At 34.9% G+C, this 10,981-nt stretch overlaps 2 protein-coding genes across 2 annotated transcripts; one reads left to right on the plus strand and one right to left on the minus strand.

Moving 5' to 3' along the window:
• The first annotated feature begins 2 nt into the window (after positions 1-2).
• LOC128193111 (cytoskeleton-associated protein 2-like) lies at positions 3-6,608 on the plus strand. Its single transcript, XM_052866365.1, has 10 exons — positions 3-107; positions 473-569; positions 1,582-1,743; positions 1,986-2,057; positions 2,269-2,817; positions 3,583-3,718; positions 4,456-4,596; positions 5,002-5,172; positions 5,312-5,484; positions 6,134-6,608. The coding sequence occupies exons 1-10, from the start codon at positions 74-76 to the stop codon at positions 6,360-6,362; spliced, it is 1,764 nt and encodes a 587-aa protein (XP_052722325.1). The 5' UTR covers positions 3-73; the 3' UTR covers positions 6,363-6,608.
• Positions 6,609-7,453: 845 nt separating this feature from the next.
• Positions 7,454-8,814, minus strand: LOC128156539 (uncharacterized). Its single transcript, XM_052818712.1, has 2 exons — positions 8,597-8,814; positions 7,454-8,066 (listed from the first exon to the last, which is right to left on the minus strand). Exons 1-2 carry the CDS (start codon positions 8,615-8,617, stop codon positions 7,602-7,604), a joined length of 486 nt encoding a protein of 161 aa, XP_052674672.1. The 5' UTR covers positions 8,618-8,814; the 3' UTR covers positions 7,454-7,601.
• Between the last annotated feature and the right edge of the window lie 2,167 nt (positions 8,815-10,981).

The raw sequence follows: 10,981 nt of genomic DNA on the forward strand, positions 1-10,981 counted from the left end.
GCCAAAGTTAGGGAATTTTGCCAAGTTTATTGATGTATAAAGAAATGTACATTCGGACGATATCTCAGTGACCATGGAGAAAATTAATGCAGCGAAAGTAAAGAAAGGTAAATTTTATGATAAGTAATATGTATCAACATCTACGCTATAAATGAAAAACTAAAAAAAAACAAATTGAATAATAAGCCAACAGAGACATAAATAACATTTATTTATGTCTCTGAACGATTATGGAATTGTCAGTCCCTTTAGCGGTTAAATTTTTAAAGTGACTCGTTGTTCATGACGTCTAGATAAGACGACATATATCAGATGTAATTTTGATTCATTTTCTGATTATCTATTTTAGCTGTTTAATGTTTTATTTTCCCTGTAAATTACACAGTACGAGTTGTGTGCAAACACTGAATATGTATAATGTATGAATTGATGACAGTGTATCAGAATTTTGAAAAAAGAATTCATTTTTCAGCTACAGATTTCCTTGAGAAATGGAAGAAATTTCAAGATGAAAAAGGTCAAAGGAGAGTATCATTGGCAACCAAACCCTCATCTCAAGATGGAAATGAGTACGTCCACAAACCAAAGCAGATGTATTACCCCAAAGTCCTTTTAATTTATCTTTTTTTTTCATCTCAATCTGTTGGAAACAAACCAATCTAACCATCAAATTCCTTCCCCATCTTTTGCCGTTGAATATCATCTCCAGGCTCTGACAGGAGTTATAACCTGTCAGTTTCAGGGGGTGGCATGGCACCAAATGTAGTGGGATGGAAGAAATAATGAACAGGATTTGAACCTCAGCCCCCTGAATTTTATTCAGTCAGGTGCTCTACCAACAGAGCTATCTGGTGGCAGTATTCGAATTGATCTAATAATCACACTTAAATGTACACAAAAGTCAGAAAGAAAAATATCGTACAGAATCAAAGTTATTAAAGCAGGAACTGGTATTTATATCGACATAAGTTCATATGTGGATATTAATGATGTTCGACCATACTTTGAGTCTTTGCATCATCTTAATATGCAAAATCAAAAGGTTAACATATTTTTTAATCACTTATTACCAAGAAGGACGCTTTCAACAACTGACATATTGTATGATGCAAGTGATAGATCAAATTTGATACTGATTCCCATGTGTAAGCAAAGTGTTGGAAACTTTTTGTGTAAGTACTACGGAACACCAGTATAAAGCAGGTGTTACCCATAATTTACAGCTATGTAAACACACACAAAAATTCAGGTAAAGAAATTATCTGAAACAAACATAAACCAGGTGGCAAGTTTATACATTACTAGAATTCAGGTCTGCCATTCATCAATTTTTCCAATTACAGACCAATCGACAACAAAGATGTATTCAATACACACTTAATTTACATATAAAACCATTTGCTATTTGAAGTCTTATTTCATGATTTTTTTAAACAGATGATTTTACTCATTGTGAAAGTACAATAATGAACCTTTTTTGAAAGATAGAAATTATGTAGTAAAAAGGCAATACTTTTTAAATGTCTTCATATGATTTCTCTGCCCATGCATTTTCACATGTAATATCACTGTAAATTTCAGGCTTAAAAAGAAAGCAGGGAAGAAGGTTGTCACTTCACGATACCTAAGTAACAAAACAGAGCCCAATGTACCGAAGCAGACAACAGCCCAGACCAAACCAAGCAATCCACAGAAGAGGATATCCATCTTACCACAGCCGCGACCTAACGGAACACCCATGAGGTAGCCAAACTTCACTCTCATTGTAATGTATGTACAAATTGGGTACTGGTTAGGTAATTAAGAGTGAATTAGAGACTGTCTGTATTTACTTTATACTCCTTTTATTGCATTTGGACTTGTAAAACTACATTTACATGTAATGCAATGCTTCAGAACCCAGGGACTTAGGACTATTAAAGTTTGTTTTGTCTATTGATAAAATCTATTGAAACATGTATATGAACATAAAATTTCATCTGTAGCATCAGATTGGAACGATGGAGAAAGCAGAAACACAGCCAAAAGGAAAATATCTTAACAGCTAGTAGTGCAAGGTGAGAGAGCTTGATGAAAAACAGTCAAACTTGAAAAAGTACCAAGAGCAAACATATACGTATGTACTCAAGGCTGGTGTCAGTTTGGAAAGTGATGGTAACATAGAAGTCCATACAATCGAAGAAAGAGTGCAAGCTTAAATAGAATTTGGTTTTACAATGTATTGTACAATTATTGTACAATAATTCATGGCAAAGTTTTATCTTTCAGAAAAAAGACACAGACACCATTCAAAACAAACAAGAAATATACACATGTGAAATCAAAGATAATGACTGCAAGTACACAGAAACATGTTGAAAAACAAAATACAGACCAAACAGATTCTGTGAAAAAAATGTTGACATCTACCACGAAACACAACAAGACATACAAAATCCCAGGGGCAAAGTCCAATGCATCGAAAACAACCTCCTCCCAGATCAGGAAAAACCATTCTACACCAGCTGTGATTAATAAGAAAAGCAATGGCCAAGGACCTTCAGTGCAGCATAAATCAAATCGTTTTCAGTTTAAGGTTAGTGAAGCAAAAAACAACAGAAGACATTCAGACAGCCAATCGCGAAATACCAAAGCTACGCGGAGCATTCTGAAGAGGAAGTCATGTCTTCCCAGTTTGTCTGATGAAATGATGCTGCCAGAGTCCGAGGCACTGAAAATGCCAGGTCATAATGTCAGATTTATCTCCCCTATCCTACCCCACCCCGAGCACCAGTCATTCAGGAAAACCCCGAACCGGCTTGTTCACAGATCCATGAGGTACAGTATTTAGTACTTGCTTCATCCATGGTTGAATCTGATATAAGATTGTTTTTTGTTGTTAGGCCTGCTAAATAGTCAGGCGACTCAGGTGATATCCATGAGAAGATATTATAAAAAGGTCTTACATATCTGACTATCAGCGTACATTTCTGCCAACCCTCACACATTATGTTGGTCACTTGCACAACATTACACAATAAACCCTCAGCCCTTATCAAGTGATCAACAGTCGTGGTAGATGGGGTATCGATATATCCACAAAATCACCAATGACACCCTCTTTTTAGCTAATAATTCTTGATTATTATTTTTTTTTAAGTAAAAGTAAACAATGACTTCCTTTTTAATAAACTTTGATCTGACCATGTCAGGGTGTTTGTTGTACATTTATGTACATGTAGCATGGATTATAATGAAAATAAATATCAAAAAATTCAGGCTTATTAAAGAAAGATAAAGTAAAAAATTTTTAATTTTATTTACCCATCAGTATAACATACTGCAATAAGTGAAGAAAATTGTTTGAAGAAAGTATTCAGACCTACCAACCCTACTTTTTTTTCTTCTTTTTTTTTTTACATGAAAGTGGAAACTATATATATCTTAGGCCCTACTACATGTGCCAGTAAAAGAAACAAATATTGGTGCTGTAATAAATTGTCATATTTAAGATATGCATACATGTACAATTATTTTTTTCTGTCCTAATGATTCCAATGTTTGGTCTCTGTAGTAAATAGCATCTGATATAAACATTCACAGGTCTGAGCTGGAAGAATGGCTTAAGAAGAGAGGTAAAACCCCCAGTGGTTTCAGACATCTGCGGTGCTTCGACGCCACATTATCAGCCAAGAAGAAGTCAAGCAACCCAGCATGTAACACAGAAAAGGAGAGTGAGGTAAAATCAAAAGCATACCTTCTTGTGAATTTACGTTAAACTATATTACCGGTATTACTAGATTATCTAAAGCAGAACGCGAGTCGTAAATATCCATATGCTATATTATTATTTTTTTTTCCTGTGTGACTCTCTGATATCTGTACTGTGGAAAACATGTACGTTTTGCATCTATTCTACCTGAATGATTGCTGGTATTAAAATTAAAATCTTGAAGACTTGTACATGTATTATGTAATCCCATTGATATTTGAAGGTATTAGGATAAAGTTTTACCTACTCAAGATTGATTTGTTCATCTCTAAACAACTTGTTACTTTCGAAGATGTTCAGAATATATTTTATTTAACAAACTCTCAAGGAACTATTGATTTGTTTATGTCTGCTTCAAACATGAAAGAGTTAAGCTATGTAGATGAATATAAAAGGGACCATAGAGTATAAGAGAAACATGTGACATTGACTTTGATCACAGGCAAATCCTTGGACAAAGATGTGTTTAATGGACTCTGTCTCTGGATTATCTTTTGTTTCTCAAATCCATCATTCATAATGTGTTACCCTTGATCTCATCATATATAAGCATTATAAATGTTTAATAATGTTCTTAAAATTAAAACAAGACATAAAGTCATACTAATAATTCACGAAAAAAAAGAAGGAAAAAAATCATACATTGTACCATGTGTACAGTATACATGTAGGTATTTGAGTGAATCCTTGTTGTTTCTAAACAGAATGTTTCCAAGCCTCTCCGGTCATCAGTTGTACTTAACCTGGAAGACCAGTTTTGTGTGGAGGATTCGATGAATGCTGAGGATCCGGCTGAGGAGGACCTGGACTCCATGCTGGAGGAGTGCTCTACCCTGTACGAAGCCGTAAGTACTCTGTTGTAGGACTGGAGGTCGTAAGTACTCTGTGGTAGGACTAGAGGCTGTAAGTACTCTGTGGTAGGACTAGAGGCTGTAAGTACTCTGTGGTAGGACGAGAGGCTGTAAGTACTCTGTGGTAGGACTAGAGGCTGTAAGTACTCTGTGGTAGGACTAGAGGCTGTAAGTACTCTGTGGTAGGACGAGAGGCTGCAAGTTCTCTGTGGTAGGACTAGAGATTCTGTTGACTCATTGGCCTAACATCTAATTTTATTTCTGAAGTGTGCCTGTGTTTGGGGCAAAAGTTATTTAGCTTTAAATTTCAGAGTTGTAAAGACTACTTCATCAGGTAATTTCATGTTGCCCATACAAGGAAGAACAAAATATGTAACTTAAAATTGCTCTCTTTTTTAGGGTTGTCCCCTTGAGGATACAATGAAATGGCTGGATTCAATTGAAGAGAATATCGGCATAGCAAAAACATCTGCCAGGTTTTACATCTGTAAAGCCAGAATTCTGAAGTCTACCAATGACCTTGAGGAAGTCCTTCATGTGTTTGAGAAAGCAGTCAAGAACTGTGCTCAGGTAGAAACTTGCAACACAAATGCTATATTATATATTCATACATTTTAATATAGTACCATATCTATTGTTCAGATAAATATTCCAACATGTGTCCATCTTTCTCAACTTTAAGTGTTTCTTTGTTTTGTTATATGTTCAGCCTGCTGATGAATTAGCAATGTCCTTGACCCAGATAATCACAGAAATCAGTCTAGAGCGGGAGAGAAAAGCTCGATTAAAGAGTGCACTAACCAAGGAAGTAGAGGACGGAAATGTATTTGACTCGAGTGCAATTAAGTACTGTGTGAGACAGCTCACCCCACATAAAAACAGGCAAGACTTCATCCAAGTATACATTAAATCAGACATTTATTTTTCCATGAATACATTACATTTTTTACCCTTACTTCATATACATGTATTTTACAAACACCTTTTGTGATCGTAATTCTATGAATAACATTCTTTAGGAAAAGGTTGAAATGTAAATTAATAAGGAATAAGGAATCATTCTTTGAGCATTATGAGGTGATAATTTTGGTCGGGGCGTGATCAAATCCAATAAAGCCCAAAGGGCTTTATGATAGATTTGATCACGCCTTGACCGAAATTATCACCTCATAATATTCAAAGAAAGATTCCTTATTACTTATATTTATATAATTTTAAGCCATCGTACGATTAAATATTTAAATATAGATAAGCAAACCACGCTGGCGCCTCATTTATATGTCATTTGAAGTTATGGGTTATATAGTATAAAATCGATACGTAGTGTGTATCATAACAGGCAAAGACACTGAAAAATGTAAATATAAAAAATTACAGTTCAATGTTTTCTCAAAGAAGTCACAATGCCTTTATATTTGTCATGAATATACCAAGCAACATTTTGGCACTGACCAAAATATTAAAGAGATTATTGGGTGCAGTATATCTACCTGTATTTTGTCTTTATATTTATTGTTGTGATCATTTTCAGAAAAAGGCTATCTAGTGCCCACATTGACCTTCAACCTTCACCCTCTAAGGTGGTGACCCCAGTTCGTAGGTCGACTCGTCACAGTCTGAGCGGTCTACCAGAACAACTCCAGGACCGGACTCCAGTCTACAGGGCGCTGGAGGACATCCCCTCCCCTGACAGGAAAAGTACTCTGTTCCTGTCCAACCCCGCACTGGGATACCTCTTGGATGAGGAAGGGGCCTTGTGAACTGTTGTTGTTATAAACCTGTGTTTTTACTGCACGGAGAAATATTACCTTGAAGCTTTGTATCTCTCATTGCTACATGTATTGTGGATTCATAAATTATGAGGAGAGTTTTTTTATACTCACAATATTTATAAATAATATGGTATGGTATGCCCCCTAAATCATTTATCTATGTGAAAACAATATTCTGACTGAAATTCATGCTTTCTTCTTATTTTGAACTTTGTTTTTTATATATTTTTTTTTAATTTTTAGCTATCTAATATTTATTTTTTTAATCAATTAATCCAGATCATTAGTAAACTAATTAAGTACAGTACTGTGTAATGGTCAATCTTTATACAATCTTGTAATGAGACAAAATAAAATTTGCTTTATCTTTGTATGCTAAGTTTTTTCTCTAATAAAGCTTTTAATTGGCTCTAGTCTTTTACATATATTGTTGGTTTGTCTCATTCATTATATAAGCTTGCTCACTTTTTTCATTTATCAGACAATTTAAATCATCTCAAATTCATGAGTAATAAACAATTATCTCTATGTATATTCATAATTATACTCAGTTTTAAAGTTTTAATAATTTTGAACAAAATGCAATTTACGGCATCAAATTTTTCATATTACTGTTGGCTGAAAAATGATGGCGAGACACAATGGAATTATCCAAAGCTGGCGTCGAAGAACGGGTTTGGTTGGGAGTTTAAAGACCAAATGGACCTTATCGGGCCGTTTCAATTTTTCTTCGACAAAAATTGCATCCGACTTCAATACTTATTCCCTCCACAATGTTTACATACAAAGTTACGTACACTGCAAGCAATCGATCGTGCAGAAAAACAAAAAAGTAGTTTATTCCTGTGAGTTTATTACTTAAGTACAAGTATACTGAAAATAATGTACACAGAAAAATGTATCTCGTTTAACTTTCAAAGCAAAATTAAAATCTGAGTGGAGAAACCCGTTTAAGATTCAATCTCCAGAGCGTTTGATGATAAATGTCTTCAGTGTAAAAGATATTGATAAATAAAATATCAATCCATACACGTCTGCAACCTTCACTTAAATATTAAACAGAGAAGTCGAGTTCTTTTATAAAATTTCAAAATATATATATATATATATATATAAATTGTGCATTATGCTCCATTTCATTTATTCAAAGCAGAGTTTGCTCGTCGTTTGATAGTCTTTCTATTTTACACCCGTAATTAGTGACGTCAGATTGGACGCTCCCTGAGATTACACGTCATTGCTGACACGTCTTCCGGTCCGATGAATATGTGGATCGTTGACGGAGGATTTGTAGATGTTGAAAATATCATTGTGACTTTTGACTGGTTTTAATGTGTCTGTAGTCTCGGGGTGGGACATGAATATTGGCGACACCCGAGCTAGGGGTAGCGGCCGACCCTTAGTGGAAATCACATGCAAAGGATGGAGAGAATTTCTCGCAACATTCTTTTTTTCGTCGACTAGTGGATGAACGGAATTTCTTTTCATTCTTTTGTCTGGAAGAGTTACGTCTGGTTTACGGGCGTTTGCTTCTTGGTCGAGATCTGTGGAGAGAGCGTTGATTTGACGTTTTTGTTTTTGATTATAACACCACCAGCACGCTGCCAAAAGGAGCGACAGAAACAAGAAACTCCCCACCACAGGTACCACTATAGACCACGCCTCGGGAGAACTGACGTTGACTCGGATATCCTGCAAATAGGTTCATAAAATCACATGAACGGCTATCTGAAGTAACGATTCTGCATTCCTGTTTATCTCTCTGTTTGGCCTTTTGAAGAGAACAACAGTTTGAATTTTGAGAAAACCGCCATGTTCAATTATAGCTAGCAAGACGGGGAAAAAAAATTAGAATTCAAAATAATTTCACTAAGATGAACCATTTGTAGATCTATATATGAGCTAAATCATTTTCATCAAACATATTTATCTGAATGCCAGTTCTTTTTTAATAAAACAAGGTAGCAGAGTCTAATGACTATTTGATATTTATCATTCTGAATACAATTGAAAGAAAAGGTACCATTAAAATAATATATTAAGCTGAATTTTTTTTGCAAAATATATTAACCATCAAAGATTGGAATACATGTACATTGAATGATCTTTTTGAAATCTTCGACAGATAAACGGAATCGAATCTGATGTAAAAAAAAAAAAAAAAAAAATAACAACAAAAAGCCAACACTGAAACAAATTTATGCTACAGTTGGATCACTTACCGGGTTTTTTGGTGTCTGCATAGAGCAACAACTAGACCCTCTTTTGATTTGATTTGGTTAAGGTTACCCTGCTTTTATGACCAATGCCGGAAGAACCAAGGTTCTCCAAGGCGCCTTGTCTTCCATTCAATGCTGAGTCCCCCTCTAATGGATCTGAAATTCATTTATCATAAATCCCCCATTTTAAGAATTATACGGGGTGTTGGAGACCTCTCATATATTGTATGGCAGGGGCCGATCTTCTAATTCTCGATAAAAGAGGTTTTCATCATTACGATACAATGAATGGTGACGTCATTCTGTTTTTGTGCGTTGTTAAAGTAAATGGTGGACATGACAACCAATAAGATCAAAGAAAATATAGGCTATAATAGAAATGACCATTAAGACCAAATTCTCCATAAAGCTATAAACTATTGTTCTATTCTAAAGGCGATGCCTTTAAGTAAATTCAACATTAAAACAACATGGGAATCCGTTTTGAAAGAGGAAGTTGGAGTTTTGGACCTAAAATAAGTAAAAATATATCTGATATATTGATAGCCACGGTGCTAATTTATTGATAAAAGAGAATCCAATGCAAGCACAGATACATGTAATGCGTCAAGAGACCAATAGTATTTTCTATAAATAAAAATCAATGAATACATATCTTTCAGTCTTTATTTTGGTTACATTCTCGACCATTTTTTTTTGCATCACTTAGGGTGGGGGGGGTATCTTATTTGTTTACAAAAGAGAATTGCAATTGCATTATGTCACACCTTTCAAAAGGTCTCATTAGTGCTTTTGTAAGCAATTAAAAGTTTGGATCTGTTCCTGGCAACGAGATACGGTTTCACTTTCTTTACTGAAAGTGTCACAGATCGAGACCTTTACATAGTACCCAGGTCTTTCGAACAATAGAGTGTTCTTTACTGTGCAAACGTTTAATCCAAGACATAAATCAATTCAGTATCTTCAAAAGTGCAACCGACTTCGAGCTGCTCTGAATCGCGTAGCCCTTTGTATGGTGTACCAATCGTAATCGAGTTCCAACCATCTTCTCCGTTTTTGCAGTTATTTCCAAGTTGCCTACCATAACCCTCCTCCCACTTTTCTTGCAACTTAAGTTTTACACTTTGTTGTGTTTGCTACGTCGGTAAATCTAGATCAATTTTTTGGAGGAGGGTCAATCATATAAAAATGTTTAGATGATAAATGGACATCATATGCATGGAGAAAATTCTATTGTAAGAGACGGGTCCAGATTCACTAGTACACGCAAAAAAAAGTTTTATGGAAATTAATGTTCATCAGATAAAGCATGCATGTTTAACATGCTTCTTTAGAAAATACCATAACCTTTGAACGAAGCCAAGAATAATCAAACAGAACAAATCATTGATTTTCGATATCAATGATTAAAACTGCAAAGACTGTTAAAAAAAACCAAAACCTTTGTTGGCGTCTTTTTGCACTTAAACTATTGTTTACCTATTTGTTAACAATCGTTAATAAGGGCAAGGTTATACATGTGTAAATGTCATTTTCGATTATTTCAAATTTAATTTCACTCGGTTGGTCCTACACAGTAGCCTTCTTTTTAACTAACGACTGTTAAACAATTTGCGTGCTTGCCAGAATATTTCTCCAACTTCCAGGCATCATAGTGCGCCTAGATTGGACCGCTATTTCTAGAACCTTGAATACTCCGCATTCATTATTTCAGTGACTCTTCATCCCTTGATATAAAACCTTATCTAAAAGATCCGCATCTCTTTGGTTCAAAAATCGAAAGAAAAAGTAGTCGACTCTAGTATATTGCAACCAGAGACAAAAGCTCAGAATTCTTGCATCCCTGCCTTCGTCTCAATGGCCCAACACTTTTTAAACGTACATAGGAATAGCATTCTAAAAGATGTGGCAAGTTAATGAATTCATTTTTTAAAAGTGTCTATTAAAATGCATCAAAAGGTTTCAATGAACAAGAAAAAGAGAATCCCTCATCCTACCCCCATTAAAAAAAAATAAAATAAAACAGAAAAGAGCCAACAAAAACTTTCACAACAATAATTTATCATATCAATTGATGTAGATTGACTAATGTTGGAGTTCGAACAAAGCTTATACGATATAATGAATCCAAAAGCAGAATTCCATATTGACGACTGACAATTAGTGAACCTAATTCCGGGCGACTTTGCGCGAAAACAAATTAAACACCGAGTTTCCAATAAACTAAAATATGTTGGCTCTATGGTCCACACTTTCACCTAATAAATCACTTTCGTGATTCTACACAAGCAAATATCTTCCATCATACATGACTAAATCTCTCAGTTTGGCAGTTATCTTCAAGTATTGAATAATATAAACCGATATCACTTTTAAAGGCTTATACCA

Source organism: Crassostrea angulata, chromosome 7 (genome assembly GCF_025612915.1).
Source record: "Crassostrea angulata isolate pt1a10 chromosome 7, ASM2561291v2, whole genome shotgun sequence".
Taxonomy (NCBI): Eukaryota; Metazoa; Mollusca; class Bivalvia; order Ostreida; family Ostreidae; genus Magallana; species Magallana angulata.

Bases quoted from the DNA above. Each gene is read 5' to 3' on its own strand.
- LOC128193111 (XM_052866365.1), top strand. From the start codon at position 74: ATGGAGAAAATTAATGCAGCGAAAGTAAAGAAAG. The intron at 570-1,581 runs GTACGTCCACAA...TGTAAATTTCAG, and splicing joins TCATCTCAAGATGGAAATGA to GCTTAAAAAGAAAGCAGGGA. The intron at 5,485-6,133 runs GCAAGACTTCAT...GATCATTTTCAG, and splicing joins CTCACCCCACATAAAAACAG to AAAAAGGCTATCTAGTGCCC.
- LOC128156539 (XM_052818712.1), bottom strand. From the start codon at position 8,617: ATGCAGACACCAAAAAACCCG. The intron at 8,067-8,596 runs GTAAGTGATCCA...ACCTATTTGCAG, and splicing joins TGCAGACACCAAAAAACCCG to GATATCCGAGTCAACGTCAG.